The sequence below is a fragment of the Penicillium longicatenatum genome, assembly GCF_028827895.1.
Source record: "Penicillium longicatenatum strain IBT 33135 chromosome Unknown contig_2_segment0_segment0, whole genome shotgun sequence".
Taxonomy (NCBI): domain Eukaryota; kingdom Fungi; phylum Ascomycota; class Eurotiomycetes; order Eurotiales; family Aspergillaceae; genus Penicillium; species Penicillium longicatenatum.
The window spans coordinates 3532416-3551549 of NW_026643120.1; the positions used below are offsets into that span (position 1 = coordinate 3532416).

General features: G+C 49.9%; 8 protein-coding genes across 8 annotated transcripts; 5 read left to right on the top strand and 3 right to left on the bottom strand.

Moving 5' to 3' along the window:
* Positions 1 to 192: 192 nt before the first annotated feature.
* Positions 193 to 2102, top strand: N7484_003831 (MFS transporter; the record flags this gene model as incomplete). The annotated part of the gene is made up of 7 exons (XM_057114251.1): positions 193 to 380; positions 428 to 479; positions 540 to 856; positions 904 to 1050; positions 1107 to 1477; positions 1530 to 1817; positions 1870 to 2102. 7 exons carry the CDS (start codon positions 193 to 195, stop codon positions 2100 to 2102), a joined length of 1596 nt encoding a protein of 531 aa, XP_056974391.1.
* Positions 2103 to 3623: 1521 nt separating this feature from the next.
* N7484_003832 (polysaccharide deacetylase family protein) lies at positions 3624 to 4707 on the top strand (the record flags this gene model as incomplete). Its single annotated transcript, XM_057114252.1, has 4 exons — positions 3624 to 3729; positions 3777 to 4354; positions 4416 to 4519; positions 4569 to 4707. The coding sequence occupies 4 exons, from the start codon at positions 3624 to 3626 to the stop codon at positions 4705 to 4707; spliced, it is 927 nt and encodes a 308-aa protein (XP_056974392.1).
* A 1529-nt stretch (positions 4708 to 6236) lies between these two features.
* On the top strand, positions 6237 to 7757 carry N7484_003833 (uncharacterized protein; the record flags this gene model as incomplete). Its single annotated transcript, XM_057114253.1, has 2 exons — positions 6237 to 6498; positions 6565 to 7757. 2 exons carry the CDS (start codon positions 6237 to 6239, stop codon positions 7755 to 7757), a joined length of 1455 nt encoding a protein of 484 aa, XP_056974393.1.
* A 629-nt stretch (positions 7758 to 8386) lies between these two features.
* On the bottom strand, positions 8387 to 9620 carry N7484_003834 (putative DNA 3'-phosphatase Tpp1; the record flags this gene model as incomplete). The annotated part of the gene is made up of 6 exons (XM_057114254.1): positions 8387 to 8551; positions 8621 to 8766; positions 8925 to 8985; positions 9055 to 9191; positions 9252 to 9376; positions 9430 to 9620. The coding sequence occupies 6 exons, from the start codon at positions 9618 to 9620 to the stop codon at positions 8387 to 8389; spliced, it is 825 nt and encodes a 274-aa protein (XP_056974394.1).
* Positions 9621 to 10655: 1035 nt separating this feature from the next.
* Positions 10656 to 11542, bottom strand: N7484_003835 (mediator of RNA polymerase II transcription subunit 18; the record flags this gene model as incomplete). Its single annotated transcript, XM_057114255.1, has 2 exons — positions 10656 to 10977; positions 11055 to 11542. 2 exons carry the CDS (start codon positions 11540 to 11542, stop codon positions 10656 to 10658), a joined length of 810 nt encoding a protein of 269 aa, XP_056974395.1.
* A 972-nt stretch (positions 11543 to 12514) lies between these two features.
* N7484_003836 (alpha-ketoglutarate dehydrogenase subunit KGD4) lies at positions 12515 to 12956 on the top strand (the record flags this gene model as incomplete). Its single annotated transcript, XM_057114256.1, has 2 exons — positions 12515 to 12569; positions 12673 to 12956. 2 exons carry the CDS (start codon positions 12515 to 12517, stop codon positions 12954 to 12956), a joined length of 339 nt encoding a protein of 112 aa, XP_056974396.1.
* Positions 12957 to 13576: 620 nt separating this feature from the next.
* On the top strand, positions 13577 to 15581 carry N7484_003837 (RUS1 family protein; the record flags this gene model as incomplete). The annotated part of the gene is made up of 7 exons (XM_057114257.1): positions 13577 to 13870; positions 13941 to 14047; positions 14118 to 14130; positions 14211 to 14274; positions 14340 to 14680; positions 14734 to 14778; positions 14826 to 15581. The coding sequence occupies 7 exons, from the start codon at positions 13577 to 13579 to the stop codon at positions 15579 to 15581; spliced, it is 1620 nt and encodes a 539-aa protein (XP_056974397.1).
* A 735-nt stretch (positions 15582 to 16316) lies between these two features.
* N7484_003838 (regulator of G-protein signaling domain-containing protein) lies at positions 16317 to 17372 on the bottom strand (the record flags this gene model as incomplete). Its single annotated transcript, XM_057114258.1, has 1 exon — positions 16317 to 17372. One exon carries the CDS (start codon positions 17370 to 17372, stop codon positions 16317 to 16319), a length of 1056 nt encoding a protein of 351 aa, XP_056974398.1.
* Between the last annotated feature and the right edge of the window lie 1762 nt (positions 17373 to 19134).

Genomic DNA, 19134 nt, shown 5'->3' on the forward strand with positions numbered 1-19134 from the left:
AAAAGTGGGGGGTCAGGCCATCATATCGCATTCGCCCACCCTTGTTATCGATCTAAGCAGCTGTATTGCTCTACTCGATTGGTCGATACGAAATGTCAGCATAGCTTCCAGCCCTACCCCGTACTGGGGACGGAGTATATGAATCGACCTGTTCTAGAGAAAGTACAGAAGAAGTCCTCCATCAAATCCACAATGGACAAAATACATTCTGAAAAGAAGAGCTCTCCAAGGCCGGAGGATCAGAGCGATGAAGGAACGGGAAAGGTCATTCCCCTTGATGACAGCGAAGTTGAGCAGTTCTACGGCTCTTCAACCACGCAGTCGTACCGGCTCAAATCGGAACTGGTGGGTAAATGCATGGAAGAGATTGGTATGGGAAGGTAAGCTTATAACTACATTCCTGGTAAATCGATCTTGACGATGTCAGGTTCCAATGGAAACTCTTCGTGATTACCGGATTTGGCTGGATCGTGGACAACGTATGTGCTTCACCTCCCCTTTTTGAGTCTTTACAGCGACTGAACTTTCTTGCCATCTAGTTCGCCTCACAAGGCATCGGCAGCGTGCAACCTCCCATCGAGCAAGAATTCTCCGATATCACCAAAATCAGCTACAGTTCTGTTGCTTATTACGTCGGTCTTATCATTGGCGCCTCGTTCTGGGGTCTCTCTAGCGACTTGATCGGTCGTAAACCCGCATTCAACTGCACACTCCTTATTGCAGGTATATTCCTCTGTGCAACGGCCGGAGCGACGAACTTTGTCGCATTCAGTGCTTTCTGGGCTGTCATCGGTACTGCAGCCGGAGGGAATGTACCTGTAGATTCGATGATATTCTTGGAGTTTGTCCCTGGAAGGTGAGATTGCATTGCTACGTGCATTTCGCAGTACTGATTGTTCACAGTCATCAATACCTGCTCACTGCTCTTTCTGCGTGGTGGAATCTGGGTCAATTGATCGTCTCCCTACTTGCATGGGTATTTCTGGCCAATTTCAGCTGTCCGACAGATGCAACTCCAGCAACATGCTCTCGAAGCGAGAATATGGGTTGGTATGTACAACTCCTTCACCCTTTTCACGTGCTCAATCTTCTAATACTTCATTCAGGAGGTACACGATGATTACACTTGGAGGCCTCTCCCTCGCTTTCACCTTTATTCGCATGTTCCTCTTCAAGCTACCCGAGACCCCCAGATACCTCCTATCCCAGGGACGAGATCAGGATGCCGTCGATGCCGTGAACTACGTCGCAAAACAAAACGGTAAACCCGAGCCACTCACAATAGGCATGCTCCGCGAGATCGATGCCCGATTAGGCCTAATAGTCAACGAAGAGGAAGTGCGCACAAAACTTTCCGTCAAAGAGATCGTTTCCGAGAACATGGAAGCCTTCACAGGCAAGCACTACCGTGGCCTTTTCGCAACACGGAAACTCGCACGGCAAACTATTGTGATTTGGGCTGTGTGGCTAACTGTTGGTAAGTCACTCCACCTTCAATGGGCCTAGCACAATAATAACATTTGTTCCAGGCATTGCGTATCCACTATACTTCAATTTTCTGCCGTCGTACCTTGCTACAAAGTTCACTTCGGATTCCTCCCTCTACCTCACGTACCGCAATTACTGCATCGAATCAGCCGTTGGAATCGTCGGTCCCCTATCCGCTGCTATATCGGTGAATACCCGTTTAGGTCGACGCTGGATGATGGGTATATCGGCAGTAGTCACGGCCGTTTTCCTATTTGCCTATGTAGGCGTCAGCAACCCGACCTCCAGCTTGGCGTTCTCTTGTATCACCGTTCTTCTAGCCAATTTCGGTGAGTCCTCAACAGATAGTTTATCTCGGTAGGAACTCACAAGTATCGACAGAATATGCGATCATGTATGCATTTACGCCCGAGTCATTCCCCGCTCCTCACCGTGGAACTGGAGTAGGCACTGCTGCTGCGTTGCTGCGGTTCGGAGGTCTTGTGGCTAGTTTGATCTCGTCACAGACGGGATTCACCAGTGCACCCATTTATGCTAGTGCTGCTCTGTGGGTTCTTGTTGGTGTTTATTGTCTTGGTATACCGTATGAGACACATGGACATGATGCCTTGTAGGTTCTGTGCTAAGAGTATGTATTTGACTTACTGTATCTGGAGTTTGAGTGTACTGTTACTAGACAAGTTGTATTGCAGAAATATGGAATTGTATGTTATTTTTGGGATGAACTGCAAGAGTGTAGGCATCTAGATAATGTATTGTTATGGTCCACAGCACAATCCCAGTAATTCAAGGAATAAAGCAACAAAGATTTGCTATGGAGTTTTAAACATAATGATGGTTTTGGTCTAAGTCTCTGTCTACAAGCTTAGGGAATGGTAAATGTCTTTTCACGACTTTTTGGGAAATCATTAAGGAGTAAACGTTTTGGGTGGTCATGCTCAGGTGGATTTCAACAGCTTCAAATTTTGCATCAAACAGCCTGGAAGAAGAAATCTGTTCAAGTAGAAAAAAATAAAAGGGCTCAAAGAGAATGATTGACAAGGCAGAAAATAGGGGGAAAGAAAGAGTATGATTTACTATGGATACTGGTTCAAGCTCCAGGCCCGATCTCTGTACATTGACTTGACCTACGTCTTGCTTCTCTTTATGTTTTCTGGGGTGATCCCTATTTCTCTTCTCCGTAATGCTATTAACACCCTTCCCTCTGCATGTTTGCTTCTCTTCCATTCTAGCCTTGGTGCTATTGCCATCTACCTTTCCACTTCCCCTTTCACCCATACGCACCTACTCCTCGCACCCTCAAGACCATTTCCACTCTTTTGTTTTACTTTGCCATTCAAACTTTCCATTAACATATTCACGTTTTACCTTGCCGTAGAAGGCTATGCTCTAGCCCTTAGTCGGGTCATCACATGCATCAATGGCCTTTCGGGATGAACGTGATTGATCTACCCGGGCAGGATGTACAGTTCAGCGAAACGTCCTCATTGGGTGGACTTTCAATTTTTTAATTATTTATTCTACATTTTCTAGGCACCAGGAGAAAACATGTGCGCTATCAAAAGACACTATGTAACTCTGGGTTTTGTGGGCCAACGATATATAATGGTAACATGCAGCTCCTTGGCATGCTTGTCTCTACTGAGCCTGGAACTATTTGGGATTCAGAAGGTATACATGAGAATTAAAGTTCCAAAGTTTGAACCTTCGCGTGCATGGTTGAACCGCAACTCAACCACGGAGCATTCTGACATCGCGGGAAGCTTATTCGAGATGACATATTTGTGGTCGTTGATGTCAACGGTACGTATGATAACGTAGAATCACATCCGAACCAAGCGCAATTCGCGTGCGAGTAATTCATTTTGAGCAGCAATACTCCTGATTGCCGAGCAGATCTGCCAAAACAGCGGGATATGCATGCGTGCTGCACCAACCCCCACCCTTGATATAGCGATCTCAATAATGGGGGAAGCTCGATAGCCGACACGCAACCCCTCATCCCCTCTTTCAAGGTTATCTGAAATGCCCCCGAATTCTACTATTTAACCCAATTGCTGTTACAATTACCTATAAACCCCTATTTCTCTTATCTCCAATCTCTCACCCGCGATCACGGCTGTAGAACGGTCAAAATGGGCAAAAAGCGCGTTCTGGTCGGATACGGCGTCGACATCGACGCAGTAGCCGGATGGCTAGGCTCATACGGCGGCGAAGACAGCGTCAATGATATCAGTCGAGGTACATAGCCAACCTCCAACACCAAACTTAAAACTAACCCGGCATAGGACTCTGGGCCGGCCACATCGGCACAACCCGACTCCTCAAGCTCTTCTCCAAATACAACATCAAAGCCACCTGGTTTATCCCGGGCCACTCATTGGAGACGTTCCCGGAAGAATGCGCGCAAGTGCGCGACCAAGGGCACGAGATTGGACTCCACGGGTATACGCACGAGAACCCAACCTGCATGACCGAGGAACAGCAGCGTGACATCCTAGATAAGACCTATAAACTACTTACCGATTTCTGCGGAAAGCCACCCCGAGGGATTGTCGCGCCATGGTGGGAAGCCAGCTCGGAGATGGTCGATCAGTTACTAGCATATGGAATCGAGTATGACCACTCGATGTCGCATGAGGATTGCCAGATGTATTGGTTGCGCACGGGGGATACCTGGACGAAGATCGATTACAGTCAAAAGGCGGAGACATGGATGAAACCGCTGGAGCGGGGAAAGACGACGGGACTGGTTGAGATCCCTGGGAGTTGGTACATTGATGATTTGCCGCCGATGATGTTTATTAAGAATTCGGCGAATAGTCATGGGTGGGTGAATCCGAGGGACGTGGAGGATATTTGGAAGGTAACTTAGGACCCCAGGGCTTACTTGATTTGTCACGGCATGGATGGACTGACTTGTTTAGGATCATTTTGATTATTTCTACCGCGAGTACGATGAGTTCGTCTTCCCGATGACGATCCATCCGGATGTCTCTGGCCGGCCGCATGTGTTACTTATGCACGAAAGGTAAGACGAGGGGTAGAAAGCCGAGGCAACATGAGCTGATGCAGTACAGGATTATTGAATATATCAACCAGCACGAAGGAGTGGAGTGGGTGACATTTGAACAGATGTGCGATGAGTTTAAGAGCAAGAATCAGCCACCCGAAGGTGCAGTGATGCCGGCGGCACCGGGAAGTATTCTCAAAGACTGACGGGTGTATCTGGGTATGACACTAGGTAGCTCTTATTGTGATCACAACTGACAGTGAATCAAATGGCATACATTGGTAGATGTTATTGTAGCATTGTGTTCTTGACCCACTAGATTAGGTTTACCCTTTGGTTCTGGCCTTCTGATTGGTCGCGGAAGCGATTCCTCAGAATCCGACCTTTCCACGGGCATCATCGTGACTACTGTACCGTGATCGAGACTACTGTAGTGTAAAAAGGATCTATCAGAGGATCGTCGTAATGATAGGTAGGTCCATCTTACTCAGTGAGCGGCAAACTTGACCTGTTCAATTTTTTTTTTCTGTTGATAACCGAGAATCCTTCCCGATCGGAGTCAGACCGGACGAATCCACGGCGCCATGTCCTTTGCCCCTTCGCCTCCCGCAGGACCCAACAAAAGGATGCAAGAGCCTGCCAATCAGAAGGCACCACCTTCTTCCCCCCGAGTTTCCCGAAGGAAAAAAAAAACCGTTTGTGGTTCTCCATGTGGATCTGACGTCGGCAAGAGTGACCATGTTACTGCGATTCTGTGATGTTACCTGTACCAGGATGCCCATATAATCTACTAGAGTACAAAGTCCGATCTAGAGCGGAGCACCGTGCACTCTAAGGTTCTGATGGGGTAACCGTTGCTCAGTCCCCTGTACGACATGGACGGGAAGGTGCTTCCAGGCTGGTTGGCGACCATCATTAGTCTCAAAAACAAAGCGAAACGTTAGGGTAAACAGGTCTACAGGTCAACAGGACCACGACGAATCACACGGGAAGCGAAAGAATGGGATGGATCGATATGGCATCATAAGAGCATTGGGAACCCCACCCGGCCACTCCACCGGCCTCTCAACGGACGATCTAGACACTGCCGATCTCGCACACTCGGAAACCTTGACTAACGCTCCGTCGAAACCCTAGAATACTATCGAAAACAGGAAAAATGGGGTAAAGGGTTCGGAGGTTGAGTCACACGGATTGCAGACTCTGCCCTCTGTACCGTAAGGACAATTAGAAAGAAGAAACAACATCCATAGAAACATTCCGGAAGAATTCAAAGACTCAGGTTCCATGGTTCAGCTCGCCTGTCAACCACCGGAACGCAGCGGACTTCTGGCAAAGTGAGAATTTCGCAGTGACGGAGTTTACTAAGAAAAGATTCCATGGATAAACTCCGCCTTAGCGTGCTTTCTTAACTAAATGGGGCTCCTCTATCTTCGAGCCCTCGCCCCCAAAGCCTTTTAATCTATTTCACACCCAAGGCCCCAACCCGCCAGCATCAAAAATCCAAAAATACCCACTGGATTCTAGGTCACACCAGGATCTGGGGAGTTCCCTGTCAGGCGCATTATCACCCGCCCGTTTGCCGACATTCCTGCCCAGCCAACTCACTTGAAGTCGATCCGGTTCCCCCGAAACTCATCACACCGCTCGCCTTTGCCTTAATTACGCCGGGTTCCCTGATGCTCCGATACATCGACTTCTACAACATCTACTCGACGCTACGTGCGGACTCGCAATGCGGAAACTGTCTCACTTCATCGACACGCGAGACTCGTTCGACGCGCTAGATTCCCGCCTCCCCTCGCCCTTGAGCGCCAATACTTCTGCCCCGGCCTCGCCGGCCTTGTCTTTCTTCTCTAGTCACAATCGTGTCTCTAGTTCTGTGTCATCCTTGGTGCCATCAGTAGGCAACGCCATGGATAGTCCTAGCCGCAATCCCCTCTCCGGGGTCAAAGAGGAGGATCTCGCCCGTGATTCATTGGAGGATCAATATTTCCGTACGTCATGGAGTTGCGCACGCGATGTGGCGAACCCAGAACACTCTCCCGCTAACATTTCACTAGAACATTTTGATCGTGGCATGTCCGAAGAGCCCTCGTTCATCATGGATCCCACCGATAGCTACGACCTGAGTGACACGGGTATGGACTTTGCGCCCTCGCCGAAGAAGCGTCGGTCCGATAGTCTATCGATGAAGGGTGTCTCGCGTATCAGCTCACACATCTCCACCATGTCAACAAGATGGATGTCCAAGCGAACCTCAGGAAGCCCCGAACGAGACTTTCCCGATGATCTGCGCTCGCGTGCCAACTCGACAGCATCCTCCGCCTTGGCGAGCCCAGCTTTGTGCCCGATCAATCGCACTGATTCGATTCCTCCCTCTCCAGCCCGCACCATCTTCGAAGAGCGCATGAGCGATTCCGGAGCCCGCCCCATTGACATCACTCACGCGAACAGCATGAGCCAGGATGACAACGACAACCAAGCGACCACACCGCTCCTCCCCCCATTCATGGGTGAAGATCCTACCAGCGCAATCGCCTGCCGAGTTCAATCCCCACTCCAATCTCCCTCCGTCGCCGACGTGAGCGTGAGTGACTCACCCAAATACGTGGTGTGCTCCGAGTCTCGGTTCGCAGGTATCCCTTCACCGCCACTATCATCAAGACCCTCCATCGCCTCAATGAGCCGTCCCCGAGCCAGCACCACCTCCCGAACGGTCTCCGGTGAAGCAGCCCCATTCATGCTCTCAGATCCCAACGACGAATGGGCCAACAAGCTAGGCCATGCCAATTTCACCATCCAGCCAGAGCCCTACGAACCGCCAACCTGCGATCTAGACAGCTTCCACCTGTTCCGGGCAGATTGGGATCTCGCCCGCTGCAACTTCGCCAAGCATCTGGTGCGCACAGGCGAACACTACGGTACTACATCCAATATCTACAAGCTCACGGGCGAGAAATGGGAGTTCCTCAACCGCCAATGGCGCCAGCAACATGATGCCCTGCTCAACCAGCTGGAAATGATCGACGGTGTCGCCCTGACACTCACCCAATCAAACCTTCACCGCTGCGAGCAGGAAGTTCGTATTCCGCGCCTGCACGATAATGACAAATTTCCCGAAATGGGAGACGAGGATATCGTCGGACCAATGACCGTCGCGCCCGCCGCGGAGATCAGCGGATTCTGTCGTACAAAGTCCGTAAAGAAACGGAATTTCTTCAAGTTTTTCCAGGATCTTGTCTCGCGGCCTTGATAGCCTCTCCATCTCTCGCTTCATCTTTTCCTTATTCTGCTTTCGAGCGAATCGCCTACGATAATGACCTATAGACTTACCAGCGCGGCGTCCGGATCAACTGCATTGGATGATCTGGACGATCATGTCCGCCCATCATGACATAATGTCTCATCCTATGTTTTTCTGATTTTTGGATTGATTTATGACTCACGACTCACGATTCCGGAAAAAGCGACTACTTTCTCGCGCCGAATCATGCCTTTCCTTTGTCTTTTTTATGAGTCGTGGCTTCGTTTCGTTGTTCATGTGGATCTGTGGACCTGGTGGATATCCACCTGGGCACTGTTTCCGACTCAGGGCTGACAGCCCGTCCGTTCCTTGTTTTACGATATACCCAGCTGCATTTGCATTTCGTGTATACCATAGATTAGACCTTTTGCGAGACAAAAGCGTGTCTTGTTTTCAATCGTTTGTATATATCTATAGATTTCCTTATCTCGTTGAGATAGGATGCATCTTGTACACAATACATCTTATCTTATATTACACTTGGTATAATCTCTTATGTATCTGAATATGTGAAGTAGATTGCGGAGTTTGTGTAATAGAATACAGCTCTATAGCTATGTACCCAGGCATGGTAAAACCTAAACCCAAAACTGACCCCAAATCTTACGCTCATCCTCGGTACCTTTAAACCGAAACTCTACGGAGATGATATCATCAAATCCCTCATCAAGTCGTGGTGCCTTAAATCGGCGCCCAAAGTCGCCAAACGCAATACCAGGCAACGAAGTGCGCGCCTCGGGATTCTACCCAATATCAGTAAAAAAAGAATAACCAAACCACAAACAGGCCAAATTGGCCTATGACAAACGAACCATTTCTTTGTTACCAGCGCGAACGGCATTGTTGTGCCTGCATAGGTCAGGCGGGGAAAGAAGGTGCACACAGCGAATCGGAACGTTCAGTTCCTTCGCTAGCGTGATCCACACGAGTCTTGTCTCCGGGTCTGCGTTGGTGTTGTCTGCGTTGGAGGAATATTAGTGGTGTTCTAGATGAGCTTGTTGGCTTGGCGGGTATGAGCAAGTTGGTGCCCAACGAACATGCCCCAAACGAATCGGGTCCGGAAACAAACTCAGGTCCCGAGCTTGACGGCACATAGACCGAGGAAGTATGACTCACCGATAGCGACGGATTTCTTTGCTTCGAGATATTCACGGGCTACTTTGAGGCATTTTGGGCGCTAATGTGATGGTTTAGATGATTGGTTGCTTCAGCTTACACTGATGACTGATGAAGATTAGGTACTCACCGTCTTCAGGATGTCTTGATTGACACGTTCGTAGCCCAAGGGCTCTAGATTGTTCCGGAAATAGGTTGATTTTCCTGATGCTGGGCTGCCACAGAAGATTACTAGTTCGAGGGGGTGTTTGCGAGCGAAGGTGGGCACTAGGTAGCAAGAGCTGTCAGTAAGGCAACACAACAGCTCAAAGCTGCAGTATCACATACGAGGTTCGCTGGTCTCTGCTTTCGTGTATGCAGTAGGATCAAAGATTGTAACAGATTCCTCAACGCATGAGCCGAAATATGCCTCTGGTGTCTTGAAAGGAAGACCAATATTCGCCGCGAAGCCGCTAGATCAGAAATCAGAGTTGTCCCGTCATCATGATAAGTAGTAGTATCTTACAGGTCTGAAGACGAGTGATCTTTTGGGCGTCCGGCGGCATCGCCCACAAAGATGGAGTTCGTTTTATCTATACCCACCACGTCAAGGTCGTAGTCGTCCACAAATTCTTTCCACATGTCGGTTCGAGGCTTTCGATAGTTGTCATCTTCGGTAGCGGCGTAAACGCTGATGGGCAACCTCAACGCGCTCATGATAGTTGTAAGTTTCTCTTTGAATATCGCCAAGCTCTTTGAGTCGGCTTTCCCAGCTTTCAGTTCCTTTTGGATACTGATCTTTTTCTGGTTGGAAAAGATTACCAGTTGATATCTAGACAAGGTTAAGAATGGCCTTTCAAGATTGAGGAGAAATGCATACCCTTTCTTGTGCAACTGTTCCAATGTGACTTCGACATTACCCTCGAACCATTTCCAGTCGTCTGCTGATCGAGGGAAAACATTTCCTGAACGTGTCTTGATCAAGGTTGAGTCCTGTCAATGACATTAGCAAAGTTGCTTCCTGCCTTATGTCCGACATAAACCATTCTAGTTCAAGAGGGTTTTGACTAACAAGATCAAATGCTGCAATCTTGCGGTTCTTCTCCGGCAGCGTGCTAGGGCATTCTTCGGGTGTGTATTTGCCTACAACGAGACTCGTTCCAATGACCCGCCATGTGACCGGCTTTGGCTTCTTTTGTGAGACTGGAGTGAAAAAAGAAGCAGCAGATGCCTCTGTACAAAGATAGGTGTATCAATATCGTAACGGCCTGTCGGATTGATCCAGATGCGCTCACTGTTAATACTTGATCCGACTTTTCGGCGAAGCGGAGGTGGGGAGACGCTCCGAGTGGGGGAGGCGGTTCGCTTAACTCCCCCTTCGGCCATCTTGAGAGCTCGTGTAAGGGACGTGGTGAAGGTAGCCCGGGACCAGGGCGCGAGCAGAGGCTGATGTCGTTCGTAGCGATGGCGGATTCGGAGGATGATGTCAGGAGCGGACGCGTAGTTGGACGCGAACTTTCACGAAGTCACATGGCCGATTCCTCAAATTGGCAAAATTGATGACCCCACGACCTTACATCCATTACAGACTACACACTTCACATAGGTATCATTTGTGGGAAAATATTATTCTTGCTTTAGTTGAACTAATTTTGTGGACAGAATTCGATGAAATGTGACCGACTCGATTGGAGGCTGCCTCTCCGGGTATTAATGACAGCCGGACGTAAATGCAACACCAAATGAAATCCTTTACTTCGCCCTAGTATCCAGAGACAGACGATCCGCCTGCTCCAGCTTCACTGCAGATTTGAGCTGTTCCCGCAGCCCGAACAAATGCTGGGAGGCTGTCTTCATGGTCTCCTGGTTGCTGCCATCCAGGACGTTGATAGAGGCCTGCAACACATAGCTCCCAGTCTTCTCCAGTGGCGCCATGTCAGAGAATGCCGGAAGTTGCTGCCGAGGCACACGGCCCTCATGCTCGGAAACGGGATAATGCAGCACCCGATGTAAGAAAATAGTGATATCGTTATGGATAAAGACATCGCCCTCGACCACATACTCGGTCACAAAGCTGGAGGACCCGATTAGCATCTGACAGTCATAAGATCCGCAGTTATAAACTTTAAAGGGATCACACCACCCACGTACCTGTAGCCCCACGCATTCATGGCGGGGACGATATCGCCCCGCGGCAGCGAGGCACTAGCCATGACACGGGCCGTGACAGCGGATCGGGTCCCTGCCTCGGGAATATCACGAAACTCCAGTTTCCAGGGTTGTTGCTCAAAGTCATATGGCACATGGGGCTCGGACTTGGACTCATCCATGCCAGCCATCTGGGTGTCGAAATCAGGGACCGAGGTAGCCCCGAAAGCCGAGTCCGACACGGGGCCGACGACCTGGGTGTAGAACATGCCACCATTGAGCATCTTGTTGACGCGTTGCAGGTCCCCCGACTGCAGGTCTTGGCTGCCCCCAGTGCGAACCGTGGCGAGACCTGGTTTCCGATAGGCCTTGAAAATCAGCCGACGCTCGAGAGCGTGGCGAGGCTGCATAGCCGTCAGCCCGGTAAGCTGCTGTAGAAGCTCATGATGCTGATGAACCGGGACCGAGGCGAACAACAAAAGCTCATGCATTTTGATGAAGATTGGTGGAACGGGCGAAGTCGGGATGTGGTTAGTCAGGGTCCAAGCTTCCAGTGGCGCGATTCGAGCTTATCAATTCAGATCACATAAAATTGTGCCAGCAATTGGTAATGGGATTCGCCCCTGCAGATAAAATCAATTTCGATTTTTTCACTTCTACTCGACCTTTTTTATCTTATTCTCTCTCGATTTAGTCCAAATCCTCATCCACATGCATCAAAATATTCAATTGAATAAATCAATCAAAAGGAAGAAACAAAAGGTATAGAATTGTAGAAAGGTCAACACTGTGGGGGGGACCACCGGAGTGCAGAAGATCCAAACGTTCGCACAAACCCTATGAGGAGTAAGAACGCGGTAGAACGTCTCACGGAGAACGAAGCGGAAAATGATTGGATGCTTGGCTAGTCACCCATCCAGGCAGGTAGATCCTTAGAGTGCAAGGACGGGGAAACTTCACCGGCGAGTCGGATTAGGAAAGGGATCGGAGAAAGTAAGCAGCAGTTCAATGCAAAATGCCGTGCGGGGGAACAGAACACCATCATATGAGGAGCAAGTGCGGCGCCGTCTGCCAATAGTGTAGCCAATAGATCCGCTGAATTGCGTGACTCTAGTTAAGAGACTTCCAACTCAAACTCGGGTCCATATCGGCTCCGAGCGGTTCGACCAAATGCGGTAAATCCATGCCAGAACAGATTTCTTATCTTGCCTCTTCCTTCTCTCTTTACCCCTCTACCTTCTTCTCAATCCTTCTCAAATACTCTGCATACCATCTACGAGGTCCAACGCATCATCTTACACATCCCACTTGCAAAACTCGCCAGTCCGCTACTTCGCGTCGGGTCGGTTCGGATACTACCGGACCCCATTGATTTCTCGCACACTGTGAAATCGACCTTCCTTCACTACACCACATCACATACCACCACCTCCTCCACCTCCAACGCCACCTCCACCATCAAAATGCGTGCCACCATCGCTCTCAGCAACGCCTTCCGCACCCCCCTTGATCCGCTTCGTTGGCAAGCGTGCAGTCCCCAGTACGTGACACCCTGGAAGCGCTTCCCGAAAGCTCCCCCCGAAGAAGCTCCTCTGAATTCGTGCTAACATCTCGCTTCCAGGCTCCGTGGACCACACTCCTCGCGTTCACCCTGCTTCCCCCGTGGGTGCCCTGCCTGATTCTTTCGCTACCTACCGCGCAAAGGCCCAGCAGCACGGTCCTCTCGGTCGCGCTCAGTTCACCGGTGGCATTGGTGGCTCAGCCGGTGCCTCTCTCGGTCCCGTCCGTCCCAGTGCTGGCGAGTTCTTCGACCGCGCTGAGCTCCCCACTCGCTTCGGTCGTCTGCCCTGGAGCCAAGCTGAGATTGAGGCTGTCGAGACCGGTGGCGCGAGCATGTACGCGTAAATAGGATCAGTCTGGTCTTATTTCTGCCGGCGGAGATTCTTGTTTTGTTTACATATTATACCATGATGCGATGGGGTATGACCCTTCTGGAAGTTGTGCGGTGGAATTTCTGATACCTGCTGGCGACTGGGTGTCACCACCGTGACTATTGGCGAGTGACTTGGGGACTTGAGTCCGCATTCAACCGCGGGAATTGTGCTCACCTCGAGATTCATTCACTCAATGGTCTTTTCTGCAAGTTTAACTTTCCATAGTTGGACGTTACTTGCGACTTTCTTTTTTCTTTTTCCCCTGCGGTTCTTGTTTTTCTGAACCTGGCGCTGGTGGTTCTGGGGTTATTTTTTTTATCTTTGGGCAGCGCAACAAAGCTTCTCGTCTTGCCATTGGAAAAGCGAGTATAGATGTTGGATTCTGGTTTCACTGTGACATATTCAGCTCTGGGAGCATTGATTTGGAGCATTGCTTCATCTTCAATAAAATTATTATTTATCTATGCATAGATCTCCTCTTATATCGTATATTGCATTATGCTATAGGTTGGGGAACGCGTGTTTCCCCGCACGTGCCCCTTTGATTACTGATTCGTGGCTCCTCATCTTCCTTTGATATTCAACAACTACATGATGGCGTCTCAAGCCAAGGACAGATTGACCTTTCATGAGACAGACGAGGCAGATACTCCTACTGCTACTTATGTCTTCTCAAACCAAGATGGATCGAAAGGATCCCTAGGGCGGGTGGACGTGATGGTAGGCCTCAATTCCATTAATCTTAACCCCGTTGATATCCGATTGGCTCAATTGCGATTCTTGATCTTGCAAATCATGCTCTTCGTGGAAAGCATGGCGGTTGCTCTCTGGATGAGTCTCCGTGTGGCCACATGTCCTCACTTCATGGATGTCATTGTCAACTCTGTTCTGCCGATCGTCGAACATGCATATTTTCGCCAGTGAAATTATAGACTGATCATTGCACATTGACTAGGATGCACCTTCGACCTCATCATGGTCTACCAAACCCCTAGTAGCTACTCTGAGTGAGATCTTTCTGCCGTCAGGATACCCACAGAGTGTGAGCGATGACTATCTACCGTGAGTATTGGAAGACCCATGTCTGCTCGCATTCTGTATATCTTCAATGATACTAACCTATTATCGGCAGATATCAAATATTCGTGAGTGAAATAAATCACTTCAATGAAGAAACCCAGGCACTCGTTATGGAGCAACGCTGATCCAATCTGCGCTGACATAGGATTCCCTGCAAGCATTCTGCAGCTCTATCGCCGGTCTTCTCTCCTCGAGGGCAGTGTTACAAGGTCTGTCGCATACTCCAGTGCACTGAAATACAAAGTCCCCTCAACCATAAACTCATTATCCTCAGGAGTCGGTGTGGGTAATGCTAGTGCATCCCCAACATCTGCCCTTCTTCTACACATCCTGCAGGACTCGTCCGGTCGTGTTGCAACAATTTTATTCGCACACAGAGCCGGGACAGCCCTCGAACCAGAATGCAAGACATACCGGCTAGCAGCCGACGTGTTCAACGATATCGCCATGATCCTTGACTGTCTTTCGCCAATGGTCCCTGCTGGTGTCATGCGAGTGACCATCCTCAGTACAGCGGGAGTCTTGCGAGCTCTATGCGGTGTTGCAGGAGGAAGTTCAAAAGCAAGCCTAAGTGCTCATTTTTCAAAATGGGGCAATTTGGCAGAGCTCAATGCTGTAAGTTCACTGTCCCGGTACCACATCTTGAATTAGACTAATCAGTACTACAGAAAGATTCCTCTCAGGAGACTGTCATCTCCCTCCTAGGCATGCTTGTAAGAACCCATCTCATACAGTAGTTGCTAAAAACTAACAACACCAGGTTGGCTCAGTCGTCGTCTCACACATCACCGGCTTTAAAACCACCTGGATCGCTCTACTTATCCTCCTAGCAGCCCATCTAAGCCTAAACTACGCAGCCGTACGATCAGTGCAGATGACCAGTCTCAATCGACAACGAGCAAACATAGCCTTCTCGGCTTTACTCTCGTCCGATTCAGCCTCACTCGACATCCAAGACAAACATACCAAAAGCAAATCCATCAACCAGGAAAACTGGACAGTCCTCACCCCTGCCCAAGTATCCAAGCAAGAACGCATCTTCCCCCGCGATGGCGTCCTCGAATGGACAACCTCGAACCAACCAAGGCAATACCTCGGCACGGCCGAAATAGGCATATCACTACCTAAATTCTTCGCGGCTTCAGGCCCGTCGTTCCAAACATCAATCCCCATGACCAAATTACACGACCTCTTTGTCGAAGAGCAGTATATCCTCTTCCTTTTCCCACGTGGCACGAGTTGGCACGCTTCCATCCTCCTTAAGAAAGAATGTGCCGTCCAATCACAGCTGAAAGCGTGGATGCATGCGCTTTTAGCCGCACGTGTTTTGTCCGAGGCTGATACCACCTCCGAGAGCAAACAATTTATTTACGAGGCTGTGGAGAGTACGCTTGGGGTTTTGAATGATGGGGAGAGGGTTGAGAGGTATTTGAGTGCGTTGGCTGGGAAGGGGTGGGTACTTGATATTGGGGCATTGGAGACACGGGGTGGACGGAGGGTTGTTTTGAGTAAATAGTGAATAGTAAACGTGGAATGCAAATTGGCTGCAATGGGACACACTTCCATGTTCATTCTTTGTGCGGTTTAGTCTTGTAGACATGGGACTGGTCTAATGGGCTGAGATGCGAACACAGTCCCATTCTTCGACTAATATTATTCCGTGTTTATTTGTTGTGGTCGTATCTTGTAGATGTGAAACTACGAATTGAGAATCATGTTACGTTTGATTCTTCGGTTTAGGTTTACAATATACAGATTTGAATCAAGTGAGAGGGGTATCAAGTCTATCAATTCCAAAGAAATGCTGCACCATCCTATCGTAGCAAGCTATCGACACAGATCCACCAGTGCCAGAAATGATTCAAAAAATAAGTAAAACGCCCTCGCTCATCCAGTCTATATGAATGGGATATTTTTCCTGGGCCAAACATGAACAATGAAAAGGACATATGCTCGTTGAACGGTTCGAACATGGATCCAAACCAAACCAAAATGTAAATGGAAGAAAAACGCCGTGTTCGTATGCTTGATGCATCGTGATTCTCATACACCGCCAATAAAAACGCTAGCAAAACGGAATCGAAGCAGGTCATGTGATATAATGTTCAGGCTGAGGTCATGCAAGGCGACCCCAGGGAGGTTTGGGGGTCGTGAGTTGAGAGTTCGGGTAATTTTGAGACAAAGAAATGGAGAGGTATCGTCAGGTCGGGGTGGGAGGTAGTAAACAGGTGAGGAGAGACGGAGGTGAGATTTATTCGTCCACACCGAGGATCCTAGGATCGCGAGAAGCAGCACTCCCGGTGGAACGCTTCTTGAAGCCGAGCTTCATGCCCATCTTCTTCCACGGGTTCTCGGTACGCAGCTTGGGGCTGTGCATGGGAAGATGAGGCTCGCTTGCGGGCGGGGTGGTAGGCGGTGTCATAGGCTCCTCAGCAGTAGGACTCGACTGGGGGCTCGAATCATCGGTCAGAGCCATGCCGATAGAGTCACCACTTGTACTCAGGAGGGCACCAGAAGTCCGTTTCCCGATAGCATGGACGGCTCCTAAGGAGTGATTCCCACGGCTCAGCGAACCCGGCAAGTCCCTGATAGATGACTGTGGCGAGATACGTTTTACCCTTGAGCGAACCTTTTTCATCGGGTTTTCATCCAAACTCGTGCTAGACAGATTGACGGAATCGTCGGCGGCGAATGGAGGCTCGGAGGGAAACACGGATGGGGAAGTTGTGTGACTGTTGAGGAATGGCAGGAAGATCGATTCCTCCATCAACTCGTGGATGTTCTTCACGGCAAAGTCGAGGGTTTCGGGCACAGGCGGGAAGGGAGCATTTCGGTGGTCAAGGAGGGTATCCCGGACTTCGCTGGACAGGTTGATCTCACGAGGGGCGCCTGGGTAGACATAAGCCACCAATAACCGCTGCCAGAGCATCTGCAAGTGCTGAGCCTCGGGGGTGTCCGTTGTGACGGCGACGTCCCCTAACCGGTCGACCAGAGCGTGGTATGTTTCCCGATAGCGTTTGGCTTCGAGGGTGAATTCGAGGGTCTCGAGGCAATGGTTTTGGGAGAGGTAGGCCATGAACGCGCTGAGAGTGTATGGCGGGGGCGCGGTGTTGGCCAAGACATCGTCGAGGGTTGGTCGCATGGGACAAAAGGCTCCCGACGAAACGGCCAAACTAACCGGTCGGGAGCCGGACGAATCCATATCCTCGTCGGAATCACTATCCGACGAGGTAGGCGATAATTCGGGGGTGGTAGACGGGGAGAAATTCCAGAAGAAGGCAGGCGCCAACGTCTTCTTCTTCAGCATTGCGGACAGCGTTCGGCGGGGTCCCTGAAACCGTCGTTTTCTCACCGGCCCTCCCCTATGTGATGGACGGGACTCCAGCTTGGGACCGGAGAGAAGAATGTTATTGGGGTATAGGGAGCGGTGGAAGCATAGAGGGGAAGCGTGTGTAGGTTGAGCGTAGTATAAGGCAAAATGAATTACACGGGAGCGGGAGGAATGGGCGAACAAGTTCTAGATAAGTTAGGGAAAAGACCCCGAGTCTCCACCCGCACTTCTGGAATCATTCTCAGTCGATCATGACGATACGCTGGTAATTTACAGTGGAGAATGTGTGGCGATCGGTAATACCGTGACCAGTAACGCAAGGGATTGGCAATGCAGGGGGAGAAAAGAGCGCTTCCAGAACGTCATTTCGGTGCGTGTGCCTCTAGTTGAACGCGTGGCGATTCACCTCGTGGGCAGTCTGGTACCGGATGTCCCATTGGGGAGCCATGGTGATTCCTATCTCACCCAGAGAATTCTCTGAACCCCATTCTCCTATCACAGACGAGCGCTGAGGCTAATCAGCCAATCTTCAGGCCCGATGGCCCCACGATGTCCAACGCAACGACGCTAAGCACGCCATTATCCGGTCTCGGAATGTCAATCATCTGCGACCCACGGTTCAGTCAAACCCACGCGGCCAATCAGCCCGCGACCGGTGGAGCGGCTGGTTTTTTAGTGACACGCACATCCCCTTGCGTTTCAAAAAATGATCCTTTTTGCACGTCATGTCCATTAGGAACAGAATGTACATTTCCTGCCCTGCCGATCTCCCTTGGAATGGATTCTAAGCTTTGAGTTTTCAGACACCTATCTCCTATTCCTACCCAGGGGCAACGCCGTAGTTTGTAGAGAATCCTTTTCAGTTTCTTTGTATGATCAGCCCCAATGAAAATCCAACCGATCTTCTAGAATTCTAGAATCCCCGCCGAAGCCCACGATCGCCACACCCGGTCCCCCGAGACAATTTTTCTTTTAGTGACATCTGATGGTGCCTGGATCCTGCCTAGCGGTTTTCTCTTTTTTTTTTTTTTTTTTTTCTTCGTGCAGGGATCGCGTTTATAGTCGCCACTGTATTCCCTTTCCTTTGCCCTCATTTGTCTAGTTTCCGTTTGTTAGACTCCGACATGCATTGCCAAGCCAATACAACATGAAAAGCTTTCGATTTTCCCTATTTACCCCGATCCCGGTCAATCCAGATCTTAGTTTCCCGACGGACTTCACAAATTTTCGGGCCTGATTCAAGGCCGAGAGAAACCGAGAGCCAAGACAATACGGGGCCCATACAAATGGGGCTCAGGGACCTTGGGAATGACGATCCACCCTGACTCACTGATAAGCCGGCCGACAGCGGAGAGTTTGGGCGCTCGATAAGATACAATCCTTGAATCATGGATATGATAAGGACGTCGAAGGATAAGGGTTGGACCAGTTTGCAGGTCTGGTAGCGTGACATGCGACCATGAACCTGTGTGCAGAAACTATTTCCGCCGTGCAGTTTGGCTGCAGGGATGCAGCCAATCCCACGTCCTCGATACCATGTCCACATGTAGAACAAAAAAAGAAGAAAACGGTCGAGCTCTCCCTTGCGTTGAGCTCCTGTACGTCGTACGTATGGCACAGACCGGTACGAGAGAACTGTACGTCGAGTTGCGTCGGCCACCGGTAATCGCCCAATTTTACATCCCCTTTTCTACCAATCCAACCCCGTTCATCATGCACCTAAGCAGCCTCCTACCTT